We start from the raw sequence: 21,458 nt of genomic DNA, 5'->3' as shown, positions 1-21,458 counted from the left end.
GTCTTTTGTTCTGATATTATAACAATATAGCACACATCATCATTCTAGGATTTTTTGATTCTTCAAAACTTAGCCCAGATATCAGGACTGGGGAACTCCATATTCAGTTTGACATTCCATCCCTTTTTCAAAGGACAGATTCTCTTCTGAATTGATTGTTCCTGGCTAACATAAGAATAAATTCTGAGAGTCAGCGATAGTTTTCATGGAATAACCCAATAGATTCAATTTCCATATACTGTTTGAGTTGAGGTTTACCAACAAATGTGAATGTGTGTAATGGTCTGTCTGGAGCCATGTCTTTGGGGATTTAAAGGTCGTTTCTCATCTTTAATTCATGGTTAATCATCAGCCTGGGGGTTAGATGTGTGATCTGTATGCAATTGCTGTTCCTGACTCTCCACAGAGGCAACATGTCCTGAAATGTTTCGTGACATGTTCTTCAGCGGCTCTGATCCCAACCAGTTGTCTGGCTGTCCCAGAGAATAGTTGTCTTGGCTCACATAACACCTCCTGAAGATGCAGAAAGCAGATTATTTAATACTATACAAGATGGTACCAAAGGTACTTTCTGTTCAGCTCACAGTCTCTTGCACATAGCTGTATATAGCTGTACATATCCCATTCCAAATTTTGTCAGCGCAGATGGGCAGTACCTGGAAATGAGCTCCCTTTCCTAGGCCTTGACTGCATCTATCAGTTTCAGCCAGTAGAGCTCAATCAAGCACAACACAGAAGACCAGATGCGTCCAACAAAGTATTACTGTAGCCATTCTCCTGAAATGTCATGGGTTGAGTTGCACGAGGTAGCAGAGTTATCTGCATTTTTGGTAACAAAGCCAGCAAGATCTTACTCTGTAACCCTCCTAGCCAGACTGGTGTTCAACACACACTGTGGCTGGTTTGATTCTACACATGAACCAAGTAGAAAACAGACCCTCCTCTAACGCTGGTTTGCGGCAATTAGAAACGACGCACACTGGGATGCAGACAGAGACGCACAGGCGCAGAGTTCTTGTTAGCAGCGAGAGCAGAGCCAGGCAGAGCTGAGCTCTCTTTTATTAATGGTTCTCAATTTATATGTTTACAGATACAGGACTGGATGTTAGACAGGATGCTTTTTCAAAAAATGTTATTCTAAACACACCACACTCATGTCGTGACCATTTTCAGTCACGTTCCCATGCATACCTTGTGGGCAGCATTCTGACCCGCTCATTCACACGCCCAGGCCCAACATTCACACATCATACATATGGGGGCGGTTTTCCAACCCGAGATATCATTCTCACTGGCCTGGGCTAGCACTTCTTACACTCATAAAAAACATACTTCTGTATAATCTGTCCAAGGCCATTTAGCTGGAACTGCTGTTCCCACACTGGTTCTCTGCCAAGATGGCAATCTGAACTGCATTATGGGAGGGATCATGGTGATCTACAACCTACAAATGGTAAGTGGGGACAGAGAGATGAGAAATCCTTTCTGATGATGCAACCCATTTGAGCCATTCAACCTGTCGTTGTATTGGGACCCCCCTTCTAAATGGTCTGGTCAGTCCTTTGAAACTGTGGTAGGGAAAAATAAAACAAGCAACTACTCAAAAAACGAGGTTGGTTATTTTCCAATTAGGGCATTCTTTCAGAGGAACATTGGCAAACCTACAGATTATTTCCCCTTTTCTTGGAGCCTGGTATCTCTGAGGCTTCTCAGCTGAAAAGGAATAGACCTACGTGCACCCTAAGCTTGAGAATGAAGTGGAAGTACTGATGGGTATTGCTGAACAACACAGAAATGTTCAACAGACCACAGCTAGGTTTACCATGCCCCCTTTTTTTTTTAACTTTTGCATAAGCATTAAAGTACAGGAATCTTTCCTAACATGGTTACAGCCATGCTTTTGTGTCTTTCAGGGTTGTTTCAGTGCTTGTTTTTTTCTGTTCTTTGTATTCGATGTGCAGCCCTTAATCACCCAAATAATGTGTAAGAGCACAGGAGCAGTTTCAGCACCAGCTTTTCTCCTTATTACTTTGATGCCCAAGTGCTGGGGCAGACACTTGGTCTTCACAGAATCACAGAATGTTAGGAAGGGACCTCAAAAGATCATCCAGTCCAATCCCCCCACCAGAGCAGGAACACCTAGATGAGGTTGCACAGGAATGCATCCAGGCGGGTTCTGAATGTCTCCAGAGAAGGAGACTCCACAGCCTCCCTGGGCAGCCTGTTCCAGTGCTCCGTTACCCTCACTGAGAAGGAGTTTCTTCTCATATTTAAGTCGAACCTCCTGTGCTCCAGTTTGAACCCATCACCCCTTGTCCTACCATTGGTTGTCACCAAGAAGAGCCTGGCTCCATCCTTGTGACACTCACCCTTTATATATTTGTAAACATTAATAAGGTCTCAGTCTCCTCCAAGCTAAAGAGCCCCAGCTCCCTCAGCCTTTCCTCATATGGGAGATGCTCCACTCCCTTATCATCTTCGTGGCTCTGCACTGGACTCTCTCAAGCAGTTCCTTGTCCTTCTTGAAATGAAGGGCCGACCTTGACAACCTGCACTGCCCAGGGCCCTGCCCTGAGTCTCTGGAGCGGCGGCTCCGCGCGTTGCGCCGCTGCCGAGGCGCGATACCGACCCGCCACCCCCACTCCAGAGGCCGGAGGCGCTGGCGAGACCCCGACCCGCCCCTCCCGTCCTCGGACTGCGTTTCCCATGATGCCCTGCGCTCGGGGAGGAGACTACGCATGCGCAGAACCGCAGGTGCGGACACCCCCTCCCGCGCCGATCGGGCTAGAGGTTTCGTTTCCGGGCCAAGGTCAAGAGGCAGTGTACGGAGTGTCGGGTTTTTCCGGGGTGCGGCGGGAGGCGGCCGGTGGGTGCGGGGCCGCTCCCCGTCCCGCGGCCTCGGCCCCGGCCCCGCGGGGATGGACGAGGACGGGCTGCCCATTGTGGGCTCCGGCATTGACCTCACCAAGGTACGGGCTGCGGTCGCCCGGGGGTCCGGAGCTGGCCCTGGTGCTGGGCGAGCCCCGTGTCCGGCCCGGGGATGCGGCGAGACCCTGAGCCCGCCCGTGGCCTCGCCGGGGACCCCTTGCGCCCTCGGGACGTGCCGGGGGCTGCCCAGGCGGTGCCGGCAGCGCCCGCAGCCTTTGCGCCGGCCAAGGGGGTCGCAGGCGGACCAGGCGGTTTGTTGTGTCCTGAGCTGTGTCTCCAGGAGTGCGGTGTTGGTGTTTTTCAAAGGCGTTTTGCTACAAGTTCTGTGATAGGCTGGACATTAGGAAAGGGTTCTTCCCCCAGAGGGTGGTGGAGCACTGGAACAGGCTCCCCAGGGAGGTGTCATGGCCCCAAGCCTGACAGTGTTCAAGAAGAGACTGGACAAGCCCTCAGACACATGGTGTGAACTGTGGGGTTGTCCTGTGCAGGGACAGGAGTTGGACTCAATGATCCTTGTGGGTCCCTTCCAACTCAGAACATTCTATGATTCTATGATAACATTGTATGTAAAGGCCAAGCTGTTTCAGTCTTAAAACCATGAGGCAGATCTTGTACAAAGCTGCTCATTCATGTCTTTAGATGATGCAAAAAGATGATTTTTTGTTTGTTTGTTTGGGTTTTTTTTTTTTTTGCTTTGTTTCTCAAATATAGATCATAATGATAGGACAGTCCCAGCTGCCCCAATGATCCAATGATCCTTCTGTTCTCTGTGCTACCTTGTAAATTTTTGGTAAGGCCATAAGCACTGTTTGACAGGTCTGGAACTACAGAATTGAACTTAAGCAAACCCTGCTATACATGTGCACGGGCTGAAAACTTGAGAGAATAGAAACCAAAGTCTCAGAAAAAATCAGGATGTCTTAAGATTGGCAAAGTGTAGTGAGTGGCTACACTGGCAAATGGAAGACCAAAGAAGAGGTGAAGAGCAGAGAGTCACTATATTTACAAATTGTTCTTCAGTGCAGCTGAAACTTAGCTGCAAACATTTTTCCTTGTAAATTCTTCACTTTAACCAATTACAGTTCCATAATTTCCTGTGTGAAGTTTAAGACTTAAACAGCTGTCCAAGGTAATTAGCAATGAGGCACTATAATTTTATACACAAACATTTGTGTGACTGTTCCTGATTACAGTCTTGAATAATGGTTTAAATAAAAATGCCACCTGTCTGTTATGGGCACCAGACTTTTTTTTGACAAAGATAACATTCTACATTTTCACCTGAAAAGTTTGTGTGCATTGGATCTGACTTGGAGGAGTGATGCTAAAATGTAATTTCAGGATAGTTTGGGCTTGCAAATAAGAAAAAGAACAGGTAGCCACTAATGACTGAGACAGCAGTTCTACTGCTCCTTGGTTTTGATGATGATGTTGGTTTTGACTGAGTATTGGTGTGGATAACCAAGTTTTCTTTTCCTTCCTAGGGTTCGGAAGGAAAGAGTTTGATTTCCTCTTCTTTTTTTTTTTTTTTTTTTTTTTTAATTTTAACAGTGATTTTCAGGAATGTTCACAATTTCATCTAAAAGTGTTTTCTTAAGTAAGATAGTAAGATAACAGCCCTTCATTTATGTGGATCCTGTTGTCTCTTCTGTGTATCTTGCAACTTTTCAGCTGTCATGTCAGTAGATTTTTAGTGAAAAATTATTTGCATACATGTATACATATAAGTATTTTTAAATTGTTTGTATATATATATATATACATTCATAGCAAGCAGACTTAAGGGAGATTTCTAAAATAATTTCTTCCAAAACATTTGGATTTTTAGCAGGTATTTTAATCCAAATGTAAGAATTGACATTTATGTATAATATAATTTTCTTATATTACTTAATGCAGGTTCCCGCTATTCAGCAGAAAAGAACGGTAGCATTTCTGAACCAGTTTGTGGTTCATACAGTGCAGTTTCTCAACCGCTTTTCTACTGTTTGTGAAGAGGTATGTTTGTTAAACATTTTCCTGGCTTCAATTTATACAGTGAAAAAAATCCTAGAAATGAGAACCATTCACTTCAATGTTTTTGATGCAGTAATACTGGTAGCTTAAACCGAAAGTCTACTTTATGTTCAAAGTTTCTCTTGAGTAAGTGCTTAAGACAGATTTTTTTTTTTCCCCGAGATACCCACATGAACTGCTGATTATACCACACTTAATCCTATTGCCTTAAACTTGTGTGCTTGGCACAGTCTTTGGACTTTTTGATCCATGGAATTTGTTCTGAGCAGCTCCATGTGTGGATATCATGTTGGTTTGGAAGAAGGATGCCATAATCCTATGGTGATTAATTCATTTTGACAGTCAGTATCCCCCCTCATCTGTGTCCTAGGATATTGCACCAAAACTTGCTTTCAGATTTTAGCATCTTTAATTTAAAACCATGATAGACTAAGCTCTGAATGTAAATAATTTTGACATGGAGAAGAATACATTTTTAGCAAGTGGTTAGTATGGAACATGAAGCAGTAAATTTTAGTACCTTGTAAAAAAGACAAAAATAAAAATACATAGTGTTAGTTTTTATGGTGACTTTACTGTCAATGGAAATATATCAGTCTGACAGGACTAGAATTGTCCACTGAACAGGACAAGAGTGCTTTCTCCCTTGTAGAAAGGGTGTTTTCTAATGCAGTTTGAGCTTCACCTTTTCATCATTAGTGGGGTTTTTGCAACTGTTCACTAGTTTATTAAACAAAGACTGTTATGCAGCCGTAGCCAGCAGGGCTAGGGCAGCAGTCAAATCCAATTAGACTAAACTGTGTAATCTGAGAAATTCTGTTATTTATTACTAAAGTTTAGAGCCAGAGCAGTGCCAAGTATAAAATTTGGCTACTGCATCAACTTACGGAGCTTCAGAGGAAAAAAAAATGTAATCTTTTTCTGCATTTTTGAACTTATTGTAACTTGATATATAGGACGGTGTAACTGCCTGGTGATTCTGTTGTCAGTTGTCCAAAACTGTTGTCATGTGATCTCAGTATTACCACTTACACAGGCACTATGGAAATCAGAACACATACGTTTAAAGCCATCTTAAGCATGCAGAAACACCGTGAAGTCTACTTAATAAAACAGTTATTAGTTAGCCTAAATGTGTTGTTACCCAAGAGACTAAATAGTTGCTTTATAAACTCCTTGAAAAGCTTTTTGTATTCATCAAGTACAGAAGTATTTTTAATGTGAAAGGTCCCAATGTAAATCAACAGAAGTCAAGGAATTCAAAATTAGGGCGGACACCATCTTTAACTCTAAATTTCTTGGCTTCTCTCTAGTCAAACTGACCCATAAAGTTACATAACTGTCTTTTGCACATCTTTTCTGCCCTTTCTCCAAATACATGCAGGGCTCGTAGTTCCTTTCAGTGGGAGCTACCTCCTCTTCATGAACAAAGAACCATCTGTAAACAAGTCAGTGCACTATCCAAAAAGACTGAACTCCTGCTGGGCTCTTTTTACTTTTTCTAGCATATTGGCACAACTGCCATTTTCTTAGGGTGTTAAAGTTCTGCTTCAGAGCCAGGCAGAATCTTGCCAATGTGCCAGAAAGCTGTCAGGGTGGCACATACCTGCCAGCCCACCTGCTAGCCAGCTTTGCTTAGACAGTATGGTAGCGGTTGCTTAAAAGAGTGACAGTTCTTTTTAGAGTAATTTAGAAAAAGAAAAAAAAAACCCTCTAAGTTGTATTTAAAAAAAAAAAGTGTCAAAGTTTGATTGAGGTGCACCTGGAGCACGTAAAGCTTCTGGTTAGTTCTGATTCACTGTGCATTTTGACTATACAGGACTTTCAATCACCTGCTGTATTCCTTATCAGATCTTTCTACTTTTTATTTGCTCAGTTACACACACGCACATATCACATCTTTTCATCTTCCACATTTGGAAAAAGCTTTGAAGAAAGATGTTTTAGTAACTGCGAGAGTAGAATATGTCTACCATTATTCCCCTGTTGCTCAAAGTAATACCCTGTTGACTTTGACTTTCCTTGCATATAGTCTGCCTTAATTTCTGTCAGTCATAATTTGGGAAAACTACCCACCTAGTAAAATTATTTAAAATTTGAACCACTGTTGGTGCTGTATTAAAAAGGAATGTAATGGCTTCATTTAGTTCATAATGTTATCCCATTTACACTCTGCCTTCAGCAGGTAGAAGACAAAAGTGATTTTGTTTATCTAGATGTGAACTGTTATATATGTACAAGTGGGCTAGGGAAGTGTTCTCATATCCTAATTGTTTTCTGTTCTAGAAATTGTCAGCACTCTCTCTCCGTATCCAACAAATTGAAACAACACTCAATATTTTGGATGCAAAGGTTTGTATGTGTACAGACTTTGTCTTCTGACAGTGACAGCCTCCTAGATTGCACTATCTAACTTCATTTTCATAGTTGGAAATGCACAAATATGTTTTCATAGTGATTTGAAGGTGTATACAAAACGTTCTCATGGAAAATTCTGTTTGCGTGCCTTGCTACTTATATTGTATAACATCTGAACATGTAGTTGGTACTGAAGAAAGGAACCAACAGCACGTAGTGGAAATGTTGTTTTTGTCTCTGTTAAGCATACTGAACACGAAAGAAGCACTTGTATGTTGAAAGGGCAACTGAACTATTTGGCAGCTTACTTGTCTTGATTTTATTGCAATGTTTGGTTCTAAGAAAATGGAGGGAAGTTTTCCAGTATTAAAATATGCAACCTCTGTTGTGAGGTTGCAGTACGAAATTGCATTTGTCATGCAAACTCTTAATTTTTGCCCCCTTTGTAAAGCAAAAAGCCTTGGAAACCTTTTCATACTGTATTGTGACCTGAATTGGATCTAAACTAATACAAATATATCTTCTTTAGCTAAAATGACAAGAGGATGTAATCTATAGTCGTATTATCATTTAAGCAAAACAAACACAACCAAAACAAAAACAAAAAAATGTAAAAAAAATTACAAAAAACATAAACAAAAAAAACCCCACTGTACAGTTTTAACCAATCCTCTGTTAATAATGATGAAAGCAATTTCGGTTGGGTTTTTTGAGAGCAGAGGCAGGACATTTTGAAACCATTTACTGAGATCTTTGTGATAAAAATACTGTAGTAGTACAACAGTGCTTACTAACTCTTATTTATTTCAAAATATTTAGAAATCATGTTAAATAGAATTTCCTTCGAATTGTGCGGCGTGTTTAATATCCACTCTCAGCATTTCCTTAATAGAGTGAAAAATGTAGAAAATTGCAAAATCTGTATCCAGTTGCCCATCTGTCAGGTAACAGAGCTATTCTTGTCATGATTTCTTTCACTGTGGACAAAGTAGCAAGGAAGATGCTCCTGTGTGGTTCGTAAGTGCAGTAGCAAAATGCTGGGAAGGTGTTGAAGCCTTTCCTGCACTGCAACCCTGTGTTAACAGTGAAAGCTCCAATAGAATGTTCCAGGGGTTTTGTTTTAGAAGCCACCTGAATAATTTTTTTTTTTTCCAATCAAAATACGAAAACTAGTGGTAAAAATTCTATTATTTTACTAATCGTACTACCTGGGGAATACGTGATAAGCAGCATACTGCAGATTTCATTGTACACGTAGACTTAAGATACTCACATCACTTATTTGATATTGTTTTGTACATCCAGTTGTCCTCTATTCCTGGCCTAGAAGATGTCAAATTTGAAGTGTCCAGTGCAAGTATGAATAGTGTTACAAATGGTCCTGTGGCACAAAGCACTACGGATCAAGAGACAGCTGTATCACCTCAATCTGGAGTAAGTAATGAAGCATAGCTAATAGATTGAAGGAATATACCTCTCTGTGTCGAGTTTCTAGTCTCGTTTGAAATAGATGGAAGAAGCAAGTCTGTTGGAAGAGAGCAATCAACTGTAAAGATCTAAACACTGTGTAACTACTCCTATCTCCTACTACTCGTGTCCTAGGAATAGTTACATTTATACAGTCCTAAAATTACATTCAGTCCTTTGAAGGCAACTGTGAGGCTGATGTGGTCCCTGCTGAAAGTGAGTTTGATACCCCTGATCTAAAACGTTAAGTTTTCACTAGTGAACGTGTTTTAATGAATTACTTAAAACAAAAAACGGTATACCCTTTCTTGAATATGGGGCTTAAATAATTAGAACTAATACAAATCTAATGGTAAATGACTCCTTCCTCTTCTTCAATCACAGTAAAATATGAACATGAATTAAATCAGGGGACTGGGAATGTCATGAGTGGAAATAATAGATTGAAGCACATAATTCTAACTCCTTTCTTCTTCCTTTATAAATATGAGCTTTCAGCTCAAATTGGAATTTCTAGCATACTTTATTTTTAAAGAGGTTGTTAAAGTGAATGTTTTCTGTATATTATCATCTAGGTATAGAAAATGCCAGTTTATCATAAGTGATCAACATTAAAATCCTATCCCTGCAATTTGGTTGGTTGGGTTTTGTGTGTGATTTTTTTTAGCCCAGACTTAAATCCTATGATCACTACTTCACTAAGTGAGGCTTTTTGGCTCATTTGTAGATGGAGTTCTTTCCCCAGTTTCCTATTATAGTTTCTTTTCTTGGAATCTCCAATTCCAGTCTCTGCTCATGCTCTTATTTGGTAGAAGTTGCTGTGGAGCAGCAACAGCTGGAGTACTCTGCTGCCTTCCCCTGCCTCTTAAAAATTGTGGCTCTGATTTGCAGCCAGCAACTGGGAGACAGCACAGACAGTTAACATCGCGTGTTTCAGTCATATTAGAGAATGAGTCCTGGCTATTTTGTTTTTTTTTTAAATGTTCCTTCTCTCAGATATTACAGTAGGAACAGGTATTTCTGAAAGGAGGTTTCCAATGCTGCTTTCAAATGATTAGTTTAATAGCAAATATGCAGTTGTCTGTTGTCCTTTAAATAGTACTATAGCTTCTTGCAATTGTTAATTTTTTAATTAATTACCCTCAATAATGCTTTAACTTCATTATGTTATTCTTTAGATTAATGGTTTATACTAAAAATTATAGTTTAAAAGTCATATGATCTGTATGAAACATTTGTCAGGAAATGAAATATTTTGAGGAAAAAAGGTGTTGGACCACTAGAGATATATAGATGCAATACGTAAATTATTTTTATAAAGTGAGCATTTAAATGTAGTTCTGTTTTATTCATTAAATGCAACAAACTTAATGGGGCTATTATAGGCATTTTTTTAATGTATTGTGCAATAAATTAAAATTGTGACTAAAAGTAGAAAGTCACACTTGTAATAGTCAATAAGGAAAGAGCTGTTTTTTGTGTATTCATACATGCTGGAAGTCTCTAATAGTGTGAGCATAGATGAGAATTACCTTGATGTAAGGAGAGTTGCACTTTACCCTTAAATTGCAAAGTTTATGGATTGAAATCTTTCCATCCTTCTGGTCTGCCTACCTAACCATTGAAGTGTTACATTGTTCATATACAGCAGAACAACATACATGAAGAAGGGTTACAGAAAACAGAGGTGGTAACAGAAAATGTCAGAACTGTGGCCAAGGATCCAAGATATGCCAGATACCTCAAAATGGTACAAGTGGTAAGTCAGTTCTCTTATCATTCTTTAGGTACTCCATTATTTTTAGGTGGAATGTCACACACAGCTCTAAGTGAACGTTAAATGTCTTGAAGACGTACATTGAACCAGTCAGTAATCTTTAAACCAGGATAACATCACATTATTTCTAGCACATCTTCTCTAAGAAATGAGTTGATGCAATATATTCCCTCAGACAGCTTCAGGCAAGATCTTTCTATGCAATTCTGATAATATACTTGTGAGCTGAAGGTGTGAAGTTGTGTAAATGCAGAGTGATATGAGCTGGAGTCATAGAAGATACCACTGGAAGTGTAGTTATTATAGCAGAATTGGTGTCTTTCTGTACAAACAGACATGATTACAGTTTGGTTTTGTTGTAGGGTACAAAATGTGGCTTTGCTAGTATAGTCCCAAGCCGGCAGTATTTAGTATTTCTGTAGGGTTCAAAATAGAGATACAAGAATTGCTTCACTACTTGATTCCACTTCAGTTTCCTGTTATTCATGATGCAGGTTTGTTTACCTTTTTATCTGTGGGCTGTTCTACAGCCAAATAGGAAATAAATGAATGTGATCTCAATATTAACATGAGTGAAAATTAATGAAGAGGTGAAAAAGTGAATGGGAGACTCTTGGTGACATTTTTATGAGCTCTTTTTTCATGTCCACAAAATTAAAAATGAGATTGGAAACAAATAAAAAAATCCGTCTCTCTTTTCAAGCTGTCAGTGGAAATTTTCCTCTGAAATATATAATTCTGGAAAATATTACTATGTCATAGTACTAGTAAGATGTTGCTTATGTTAAAACTAACTTTATGGATTCACTCCCTCTTAGAGCAATTTTTACAATTGATGTGCTTGGTACTTTGGATGATGTTCCAGACCTTATTTTACATTTGAATCAGAAATTGGCACTTAGTGGGTAGCTTATTACAAATGATTTGGAAAACTTAGCAGTGGAGTAGTAGCAGAGAGTAGAACACTGTGTTAGTGTTTTGATTTAATGCCAGACTTCAAAGTGGATGTGAAAGTGCTGGATGGTCTAATTACTTGGACTTTTTTTTCGGAGACTGCTAAAGGAGTGAGATCTCACTTTCCACATTTATCCTTTGTACTGGCACTTGCTGGTGACTCCTCTGCCAGTTGTAAACACTGTGGTAGGAAAGTCAAACTAACATACTACAAATTAATATGTGTTTTTGTATTTGCCAAACTTGTCTTTTCGTACAGTCAAGTATTTCAGTTAGTGTCATTTATTTGCCCAAATTAAGTTTATAGCTGAAGATTTGTTTGGACTGATCGTTTATTTATTGCTCACAATATTTGTAGTATTTAAGAACTAGCACCATGAAGAGGTATTTCTTTTACATTAAAGATAGCTGTTCTGTGAAATAGTAACAAACTCATTTTAATTGAGTGCAGCTGAGCATACTAGATTAATATTTTTTAAAATATACAACGATAACATTCAAGGAAGGCTCACAAAAGCAGTGTCATATTTGCTACAATGAATGTTTAGAACACTTCTATTGGCAGCATGAGAGAAGCAGTCTACGATTTCAGGTAAACTTAATGTTTAAAGTACAAATACTCTTGATTCTAAATACCAAACATGACTTCATAGACACCAAGATACTGGCTGGCCTGATACAGATTGATCCTTGCTTTAAAGGACTGAAGTAAAAATCAAGCATGGAGAGTGCACTGATCTTCAGGGATTGCCAGCACTGATGGAACATGACCTGTTTCTGCACTATGGAGAACCAAAACCTATTTTTCCACAAGATTGCTACTTGCACTGTGGCTTCTACAGGACCTTCCCGAGCTGCAGGAGCAGTCTGGGAGCAGGGCTGGGGTACATGGAGCTGAATGTATAGGGATTTGGATTATTTCAAATCTTAACTGGGCAGAGATAAATGAGATGGAAATTTAGTATTGGCTCCCATTTTAGCGAAGTACGCCTGTGCCATTTCAGTGGACCCATATGCTCAGTGTAGTTAGTGTTTGGATTTAAAATAGTTGTCTCTTTTAGTAAGATTTAGGGTCACAGCAGTATTAGGCTGTGATTTTCCAGAATAAAATTTGGGAAAGTATGTGAAGCAAAGTATTTCCAATGCGTAATTATATTATAAACAGAGATACAATCTTATTTATTTTCCTTCAGGGAGAATGTGCACTGGTAGAGGGTATTTTGGTTAAATTTCTGATCAGTTTTATAAATCTATGATTTATGAGGATACTGAGAGGTACTTGTGTTGATGCATACAGTTTTGGAATAAAACGCTTTTCCAAGTGTGAATGTAAAAACATAACAGTTTCCAATCCATTCTTAGAAGTTCATATACCAAGCTCCCTTTCATCAAAAGGAAATATGAATTTTGCTTTGCCTGATCTGACTCAATGTTTTCACTTGTTTTGGGTTGATGCGTAAACACTCATCAGTGACTTCTAATCTGGGGAAAGGAACCCCAGGAGCAATCAAATGAGTGAAAATACATTAGATAGTATGAGACAGTGAATAGACACAATCCCTGGTGTTTAAATCTATACTAGAGCAAGTAAATATTTTAAACTGTCATGAAATACTCAAATGTTTTTCTCTTTGTAATGTGCATTAGTTGTGAATTACTGAAGAATTCTTTATTAGAAAGTAATACCTCACCACTATTTGAGTCACATTTTTGCCAGTATGCCTAATAGATTCCTAAATTATGCACCTTTCTCTGTGATATTTTAGAATCTTCACACAAAAGACTCAATTGTGATTCTTTGCAGAAATGCTGAAGGAAAGCACAGTAAGACAGTTAGCTTAGCTCTCACTTTGACAGGTTAGCTACTGCACATGTCACTCGTACCACATGCTTCTCTGGAATATTATTATAGTCATGGCTGCCCTTTATTTTATCCCTATTTTACTTACTTTTGACAAAAGATATTTGTCCTGTGCTGAAAGAATCTTGCGCTACTCATCAGTTAGGTTGTGACGCCTCTCGTGACTTTCCTAGACCACTAGTAGCTTTGTCCCTCGGAAATCAGAAATTATATATATATTTCTTTTCTTCCCCCCTCCTATCTTGCCACGCAGTGGTGCAGGTGGCATTTCTGATGGTTTGCAGTGGGGGATGGCAAGGCAACAAGTTGTCTTTCAGCAGCACTAATGGAAACACAGGAGCAGTTTGTTGGAATGTGTCTTGTAAGAATCGATCCAAGCTGAGGGGATGTTTAGGTGTTGCTGAATAAAATAAAGTGCAGAAGCTGTGGAGGGACTTGCAGTGAAAGGAAGGAATTTTTTTTTAACGCGTACATAGTTGGCTAAAATCTGTCCACAAGTCATAGAAGATTCAAGCCTGACTGTACAAGCACTTGCATTCAGAGGAATCACTTTTAAATTGTGCTTCTGTTCTCATGTCCTGTTTTCCTTTTTCTGCATGCTTTTTAAAGACTTTTTCAATATTTAGCACTACCTTAAGGTATCCTTCTGGAGCTCTAGCAGGAGCACTCGCTGGTGTTCCTCCCTCTTTGGCTATACCTTTAGCGTGTCCGAGTCTTCATCTTTCTAGCACAACTGTTCTCTGCTGCCTTTGTGCTGCTTTGTGCTTTCTTCACAGTCTCATCCATATACATAAATTCAGCTTCCTGGTTTTGTCTGCATGAATTACAAATATATCTGTGCATTCCTGATTCCCTATTCTCTCCTTGCAACTTTCTCTAGATATTTCGCCATAAATATAAGGATTAAAAGGGCCTTTGATCTCAATCATTTCTTGCTTCTAGGTTCATACTGATGGCAATTGCTCCGGCTCAACAAGTGACATGCATAAATGTGTATGAAAGTGTAGCCTAAAAGAACCTGTGGATTTTAGTTCACCTGTTTGTGTCTGGTAGTTTCATATTATTCTTCCTCCTACACAGGGTGTTCCTGTAATGGCAATACGCAACAAAATGATTTCTGAAGGGCTAAATCCAGATCTTCTTGAGTAAGTAATTTGTAACTTTCAGTATGGCTGGAATGCAACCATGTGCTTAAAAAACTTGGGAAAAAAAGTGTTTAGAAAAGCTTGTTTGTGTTATTGTGAATCTAAACTATCAGCATTAAAATGGGTTTTGAAGTCTTCCGTGGAAGGCGTTTTTAGCATTTTATAGATCTGAAGAGACCCATCAGTACTGAGGGAAGAGGGATGCAGTTCCAAGCCTCAAGTGTTTTTTCAGTATTGTCTAGTTCAAGGCAAGGCCAGGGAAACACAGAGACTGGTACATTAATAGGTAGGTACTGCGCCCTCCCAAACAGAAAGCTGCAGGACTTTACCATTCAGACTTGAGAGGAAAAGGAAAGCCTTCTTCCAAGCCAGGCAGTGATGGTGCAGTTCAAGGAAAAGGATGTAGCAATGACAAGGTAACATTTGACAATGTGCATTTAGTGATGAGGAATTGAATAGTACGGCAGTAGCCATTTTCACTGTACTGTTTAGAGTAGGAGGTTTTTCGCAGATGTTTTCTTCCAACGCTTCAATAACAAAATGTCTTTGTTGTAGAATAATAAGAACAAAATGTATTTTGCTGGATGTATGAGAGACAAGATAGTTGTCTTCAGGTTCCAGTAGATGGATCATACAAATTGACTTCAACATGAAGTCAGCAGTTCGAAATTGTGACTTTTGATTGGGCTAACCTGATGTGAAGACTACTAAGAATAGATGCTGATTTTCAAAGCTACTTTTCTGGCCTTAAGCATGAGTTTTAAGCTGATTTTACATTTGACGCATAATTTAGTTTTACTGTAGTATTTCACAGAATTTGTTAAACTGATGAAAATATGAACTTCCATTCTTACATTGTAGCCACTAAACTGTCTGAAACACTTGTGCATCTTCTTCAGAAACTGTCAATGTATTAGAAAGCCCGCTACTCCTTTCCAGTGAAGTCTTCTTACATTTTTGGAAAGACTTATTCTGAAACTAGCAACTTGTTTAATAAAATGAATATAGGAAAACCAAAGTATCGTCATATGTTGAGTCTCTTTATCTCCGAGGTACTTCCTGGTGTCTAAATAAGCCTAAAGCAGTTATTCCTCATTTGATATTTCTACTGATCAAATGAGAAATGTTATAAAGAACACAAGTAAGAACCTGTGCAAGTCTGAGACAGAGTTATCAAACATGGTTTTACTATATGTGTTGAATGTGTTGTATTTCTTAATGTGCATTTTTAGTCCATATCTTTCTGTAAATGCTGCTGTTTCTTTGTGTTTGGGTGTTTTTTTATAGTAGATAAAAAGAAGAAAAAAATTTCAAAAGCTTTTTAAAAAAAGTACCTGCTTTTGAATTCTTCATTTTGGGTTAAGACAGAAACATTATTACTGTGGATTTGGGCTCACATAATATGTTTGGGGTTTTGTCTCAAAGTTCATCTTCAAAGATTCTGTGCAACACAGAACTGTGTGAAGGCAGATTTTCTTTAAAACATTATCGATTTGAAAACTGTATAGAAAATATACTAGGTTAAAAAAGCTAATGATGTGGCAAGGGACATAATGCCTCTTTGAAGAATTGGTATTATTTTAACTAGTTTTTTAATATTTTAAGGACTATGGGGTGACTTTTCTTTTATTCTTACTGCTTTCTTGTCTGTATATCAGAGACTTCTTTTTTTTAATGTATTTTGCCATTCACGCCATATTTCTTGGGTCTTCAGATTACTGAGGCCTGCTTGCTCAGTCCCAGTGGAAACTGGGAAAATGTAGATATTGCTGTATGTTCAGTCGCTCTACTGCAGACTCTTCCAGCTACTTGCCAGTGAATGAGCATCATTTTTCTGTGGCTGCAGAGATGGTAATTCTAATAATACAGAGGTCTTTATACTCTCTTCCTTTGACTGTTCTACTTCTGTTATCGTTCCTTTCTCAACTTTTTACAGAATGTGAAAACTGCCTATTCTATCAAGCTCCTAATTTATCTATTTTTAACTTTTGATTCTTATGCTTCCTCTCTTGCCTGTCTACAGTTCCAGGAGAACTTGTCCTGCCCTCATGAACTGAAGGAATTTTTTGCCGTCTTCCTCTCCTTACTACTGGAGAGTTTTTGCGCTGGTCTCTCCAGATCACATGTCTTTGCACGGCTCTTCTGTTTTGTCATTACCACAGCAACAAGCAATAATATTGTGAAGTGGTATTTGCATGAGAAAGCAAATGCTTTCTTAATTTATTTTGGAGGTGTGCAGTGGGGAAAAGGGCAAAGGCTCTCTTACAGTTCTTTAAGGCACTTCTCCTTTTTGCACCCAGAATGTTTAGAAACACCATAAAGGTGCATTAGGGATTTCCAAAAGAGGATTTATAATAAGCAGAACTGAAGTTAGAAAAGAAATTCTGTGGCATGATGAAAAAGGGTAGCCCTAAGATAAATAACAATGGGACAAATAATACAATTGTCAGCTTAGTTTAAAACATAATATTTTACCAAAAAGAGCAGTTAAGTATCATACAGAAAGCTGGTTTCTGTGCAGATCATGCTTCCCCTTCCCCAAATACAATTGCATATATATCTTTTACCTTGGTTTCAGAATTTACTAGTCTTGCTTGTATTGTCCAACTCATGACATACTAAGGAGGGAGACTCCGGGGAGAGGCAGCATCTTCAATCAGTAGTGTTAGTTACTCTTTAGATGGCTTGCTTCTCTCCCACTTCATTCCCAATAGATTCCCTGTGCAAATGTTTTGACACGATGTTAAGATCCATCTTAAATATTCTCTTCAAAACTAAACACAAGAGATCTGATCATTTATAGTCAATAAAAATCCCAGTGTTCTAGCCAAATTCCACTCTGAGTAATTCTTTTTTGCTTCTCTAAATTATCCCTGCAGTTTTAGTTGGATACAATATTGTTCATTTCCTGTCTTTTTTTTTCATGTACTATTTACACTGCTTAATGGTGTACAGCATGTTCCTTTCAGCCCTAGAACCTCTGAAGTTTGAAAAAAATTTAATTAATCGATGTTGCCTGCTTTCAGCTCCACTTCTTAGTGATCTGTCATTATTTCCAATAACCTCAAAGGTGTGCATTCAGACTGATGTCTGCAGAGTTTTGATGTCCAGTGAGTTACAGTTTCTAGTGTTTATCTTTCAGTTTTAAGTGAAGCAATACCAACAAGGTGTGAGTTTGTAAATAGTTAATGTGTTAAATGCTATGGATATAAACAGCACACAACTTCAGTGAAAGGGCATTATTAGCATTACGTGCTACATTGCTTGTGTTCTCAGCCACCTTCCAGGATTTATAACATACAATATTATTGTTGTCTGCAGGACCCCAGATGCCCCTGTGCCTGCCTGGGGAGATGATGGGAAAGCAGAAGACAGTTCTGATAGTGAATCTTCATTTAGTGACTAAAGAGACTGATTTTGGAAACCTCTGTTCAGTGCTAATGTGTTTGAAGCTTTAGCAGACAATGGTCTGGTGTGGGTCACATGGGTGACGTGATTTATCTGACAGCATTTTTAAGAACTCAGATTCTCCATGTTCTCTCCCAGAAAGTTCGAACACGCAGAGTATTTCAATGTGAACCTTTCTACCATGAAAATTGTGAGATCCTTGCAAATTTTGTGCTGCATCATTTCAGATTCCTTTCTGATTCTTCTGAAGTTACTTTGTAAAACTCTGAAAATTCTACACCTCTAAACCTCCAGGTCATAAGACTGCATTCTGATCATTACTGGATTTTCTGTGTAACACTTTTAACCTAATTTGCTGTCTTTTGGTTCCATAATGTACAGGAAAAGTAACTTTTCAAAATGAAACTGTTTAATCTGATGAACTGCATTATTTTCTAAGATACTATATTCTCAAATGACTCAAAAATAATTACACAGAAGTCAGCTATCTTATGGTGATTGCAAATTAGTAACACTGTTTTGAAAGAAACTAAAATGCTAGTGAAAAATATATTAAAAATCAATCTGAATCTGTTTTCAAAGTATATACTGCTATTCAATTTTATGTTAGAGTCTGTACAAAGTTGTTAAAGAAATTCCTGATCTGTAGAAGAGTTGATCTCTCAAATTCAGGTTACAGTGGTGTATAAAGCAACAAATATTGCAAGATTGGTTTGAAAACGACACTGTGAAAGAAGCAAGTGTCTGGGAGATTATGAGTAGAATACCAGATTCTCACTGCTTGTTCACTGTCAGGTAGGACAGTAGAAGCCACTTTTTGATTGTTGTTGGGGTTATTCCAAAGGAACTGGGGCTGAGCAGTTTGCGTAGGATAAGAAATCATCCCCAAGTTTGTGCCTTTGCTGATAATTTCAGCAAAGAAGCCAAAATTCAGCTTGACTAATGATAAAACTACCTTGCTACCTCTTGAGGTGTGCATTGGGAGACAATATGAGGAAATCCACTTGGAGTCTGAGTGGCTCTGGAGACTTCCCTCCAAAGTACTTAATCTACTCGGTGAGTCAAAAATGACTTTATATTCAAGAATCTTCTTTAACATAATTTGTTTCACATGAAATTCTTCACTATCTATTTGAATTCCGCAGATTATTGTGATTATACCAGAATGCTGTGGGTAAGGCAATCATTCGCTTTCTGGTATTTGACATTCTGCCTGAGACCAAAAACAGACTTAAAACTGAAGCTCCAAGTATATAAATTTGTTAGCTTTTATGACCAAGTCATTATCTTCTCTCTTAGTTATTTATGCTACTTCAGTAGGTTAGCTGCCTTTTTTTTCCCCCTGTAATTTAAGCATGTTTCCCATTTGAGTCTAGCAGGCATATTTAAGCTCTTCATAACCTGTAAGTCAGAGTAATACCTGAACCCCTTTGAAAGCATATAGGCACTAACAAATGTCTAGAGATGGCATTTCAATGATGGGTGAATTACTATTGATCACTTAAAGAAAAGCATTTTATATTTAACACTTGGTAAAATTAGACAAATACTAACCCATTAGCAATAAGTATTTCGCAAGTAAATGTTATAATGTTATTTCAGAAAGCATATATTAAAACACTGATGACTTCTTGATATCTATATTTGAAAACTCGTTGAAGTAGTCTGTATAATTAAAGCTATGTTTTGTAAACCAAAGTTGTGGTTCTATTTTATTCCCATAGGTTGTTTTAAACAAGACAATGAAAATTCTTCTAAAGTCTCTGCAGTTCATGTTTATCCAAAACTGGTTATGCTAAAGTTGTGTCAATCCGCTAGCTGAAGGTGAGAGTTTTGAAAAGTGAGGATTGGAGTTTAACCTAAGCCGTGTTCACACTCTGACTGGAGGAGAACTGAACATCCCATAGCTGCTATTCTAACACCAACATTTAAGGAAGACTGAAATTAATGAGGACTGGATTTTCCATACTCTTGAACTGATATTGACCTATGTAAGGAAGTAGCACGAGTTGACTTGAGACACAGTAGTAATTCTTTTTTTAAAGAAATAAACCAGGTTACCAAAACACATGTAAGCAGGTAGGACTTCCATTGCTCATTGTTTTGAAGCAGCTTTTTGTATCATTTTAGTCTGAAAAACCTAAAATCAAGTGTCTTCATACCACTACAGATCTTTTTTTTTTATGTGGAAAGCCCCTAGCCTACTGCACTTGTTAAAATGAGAGATAATTAATTGCTAATTACATATGTCACAGAATAACAATTTCATTAGTAGGCATGCTGAATTTAATTGCTTAAGACTTGGTGTTTTTTTTCAGAGTAGCGTTTTATTTTGGAACAGTGCAATCTTGGAAGGCTTGCAGAAACATTTCAAGAAATCCTGCCACTTTGTCTCCTCTCCTGCTTGAGTGGTGGGTGAGGAACCAGGGAGAGAAAGAGAAAACCTTCCCTTTTCACCTTCACCTTTTCACCTTCACCAGCTTCACCAGCAGCCATAACACTTCCACTGCCGTTGGAACCTCTGACCGCATTAAGCTCCGCTGTTGCTGCCAGTCTCATCTGCTACACACATCCCTGTGCACTTAGGTCATAGCCAAGTTCAATCTGAGATGTTTCAGCCTCAGACACATGCTGACACAAGAAGCTATTAAGTACGGGAAGGTTGGTTTGAGACTGAATTATGTAGGTCATTGGGTGAGGACAGATGTAGCCTGAAACACCCAGTTTGATTTGGATCTTTTAAAAGAAGTTAAGCCAGTGTCTTCACCTTAAACAAGTGGATTATTTTCTCATTCAGTGTATTTCCCATTTTTAGGTAAATGGGTGGAAAGGAAATTTCTGAACAAACATTCACTTTGCAGATAGTTGTGTTTTTTTTTTTTTGGCATCAGACTTCATAACTGGTACCCTATGCCTGAAGGAACAAAATGTTAAATAATAGTATTCTCTGATTTAGGTAATACACTTTTTGTTTATCAGGCTCTTGTATCTCCTAGTATACGAGCTTGGACTTGAAAGCTGTCTACTCCATCGGAGGACATGCTGTTCCCTCTACACTAGATATCCCTTTTTATTGCTTTCTGTCCTGGTCTGTGGCATCAGAAGTTGTAGTAAAGTGGATGCTAGGCCTGGGACCAGTCTTTTACTGGAAAGAGCACTTATCTGAGTGCTGGAAAGGGTGGGTCAGAAGAAGGGGATCTTGGAATAATTTTTTATGTTTATATGAGCAGTTCTTTTTATAGGTGATTACCATCAACTGTTTAATAAACTTTACACTTTATGACACTTGTAGTAGTCAGAACTTGAGTACACTTGAATTACTCTGCTGTGAAGAATGGGACAGTGGAAAAAACTTGTAAGACTCATTTTAAATGATAACACTCGTAAGAACTGGGATTATCCTTTTTGTTTTCAGACGAATGATCTCTAGTGTCCAGCTGAATATGAGCTCCAAACAGATTCCATAATCCTTTTGTGGTTTCCTGTAGTGCGGTTTACACCATTTTTCGGGGGCACGGGGAATCGTTCCGCAGTGAGAGTTAAC

The 21,458-nt window shown here is 38.6% G+C and overlaps 1 protein-coding gene across 2 annotated transcripts; it reads left to right on the top strand.

The window, feature by feature from the left end:
• The first annotated feature begins 2,808 nt into the window (after positions 1–2,808).
• Positions 2,809–19,612, top strand: WASHC3 (WASH complex subunit 3). Of its 2 annotated transcripts, XM_082066950.1 has the most exons (7): positions 2,809–2,969; positions 4,828–4,926; positions 7,231–7,296; positions 8,608–8,736; positions 10,418–10,528; positions 14,442–14,506; positions 17,828–19,612. In XM_082066950.1, the coding sequence occupies exons 1-7, from the start codon at positions 2,919–2,921 to the stop codon at positions 17,910–17,912; spliced, it is 606 nt and encodes a 201-aa protein (XP_081923076.1). In that variant the 5' UTR covers positions 2,809–2,918; the 3' UTR covers positions 17,913–19,612. The 2 variants fall into 2 exon arrangements, with proteins under 2 accessions (XP_081923076.1, XP_081923077.1); XM_082066951.1 differs by lacking the exon at positions 4,828–4,926.
• Positions 19,613–21,458: the final 1,846 nt, after the last annotated feature.

The sequence above is a fragment of the Streptopelia decaocto genome, assembly GCF_964273445.1.
Source record: "Streptopelia decaocto genome assembly, chromosome: 1".
NCBI lineage: Eukaryota > Metazoa > Chordata > Aves > Columbiformes > Columbidae > Streptopelia > Streptopelia decaocto.
Note: the sequence above shows the minus strand (reverse complement) of the source record. Positions and strands in the feature narration are given on the sequence as shown.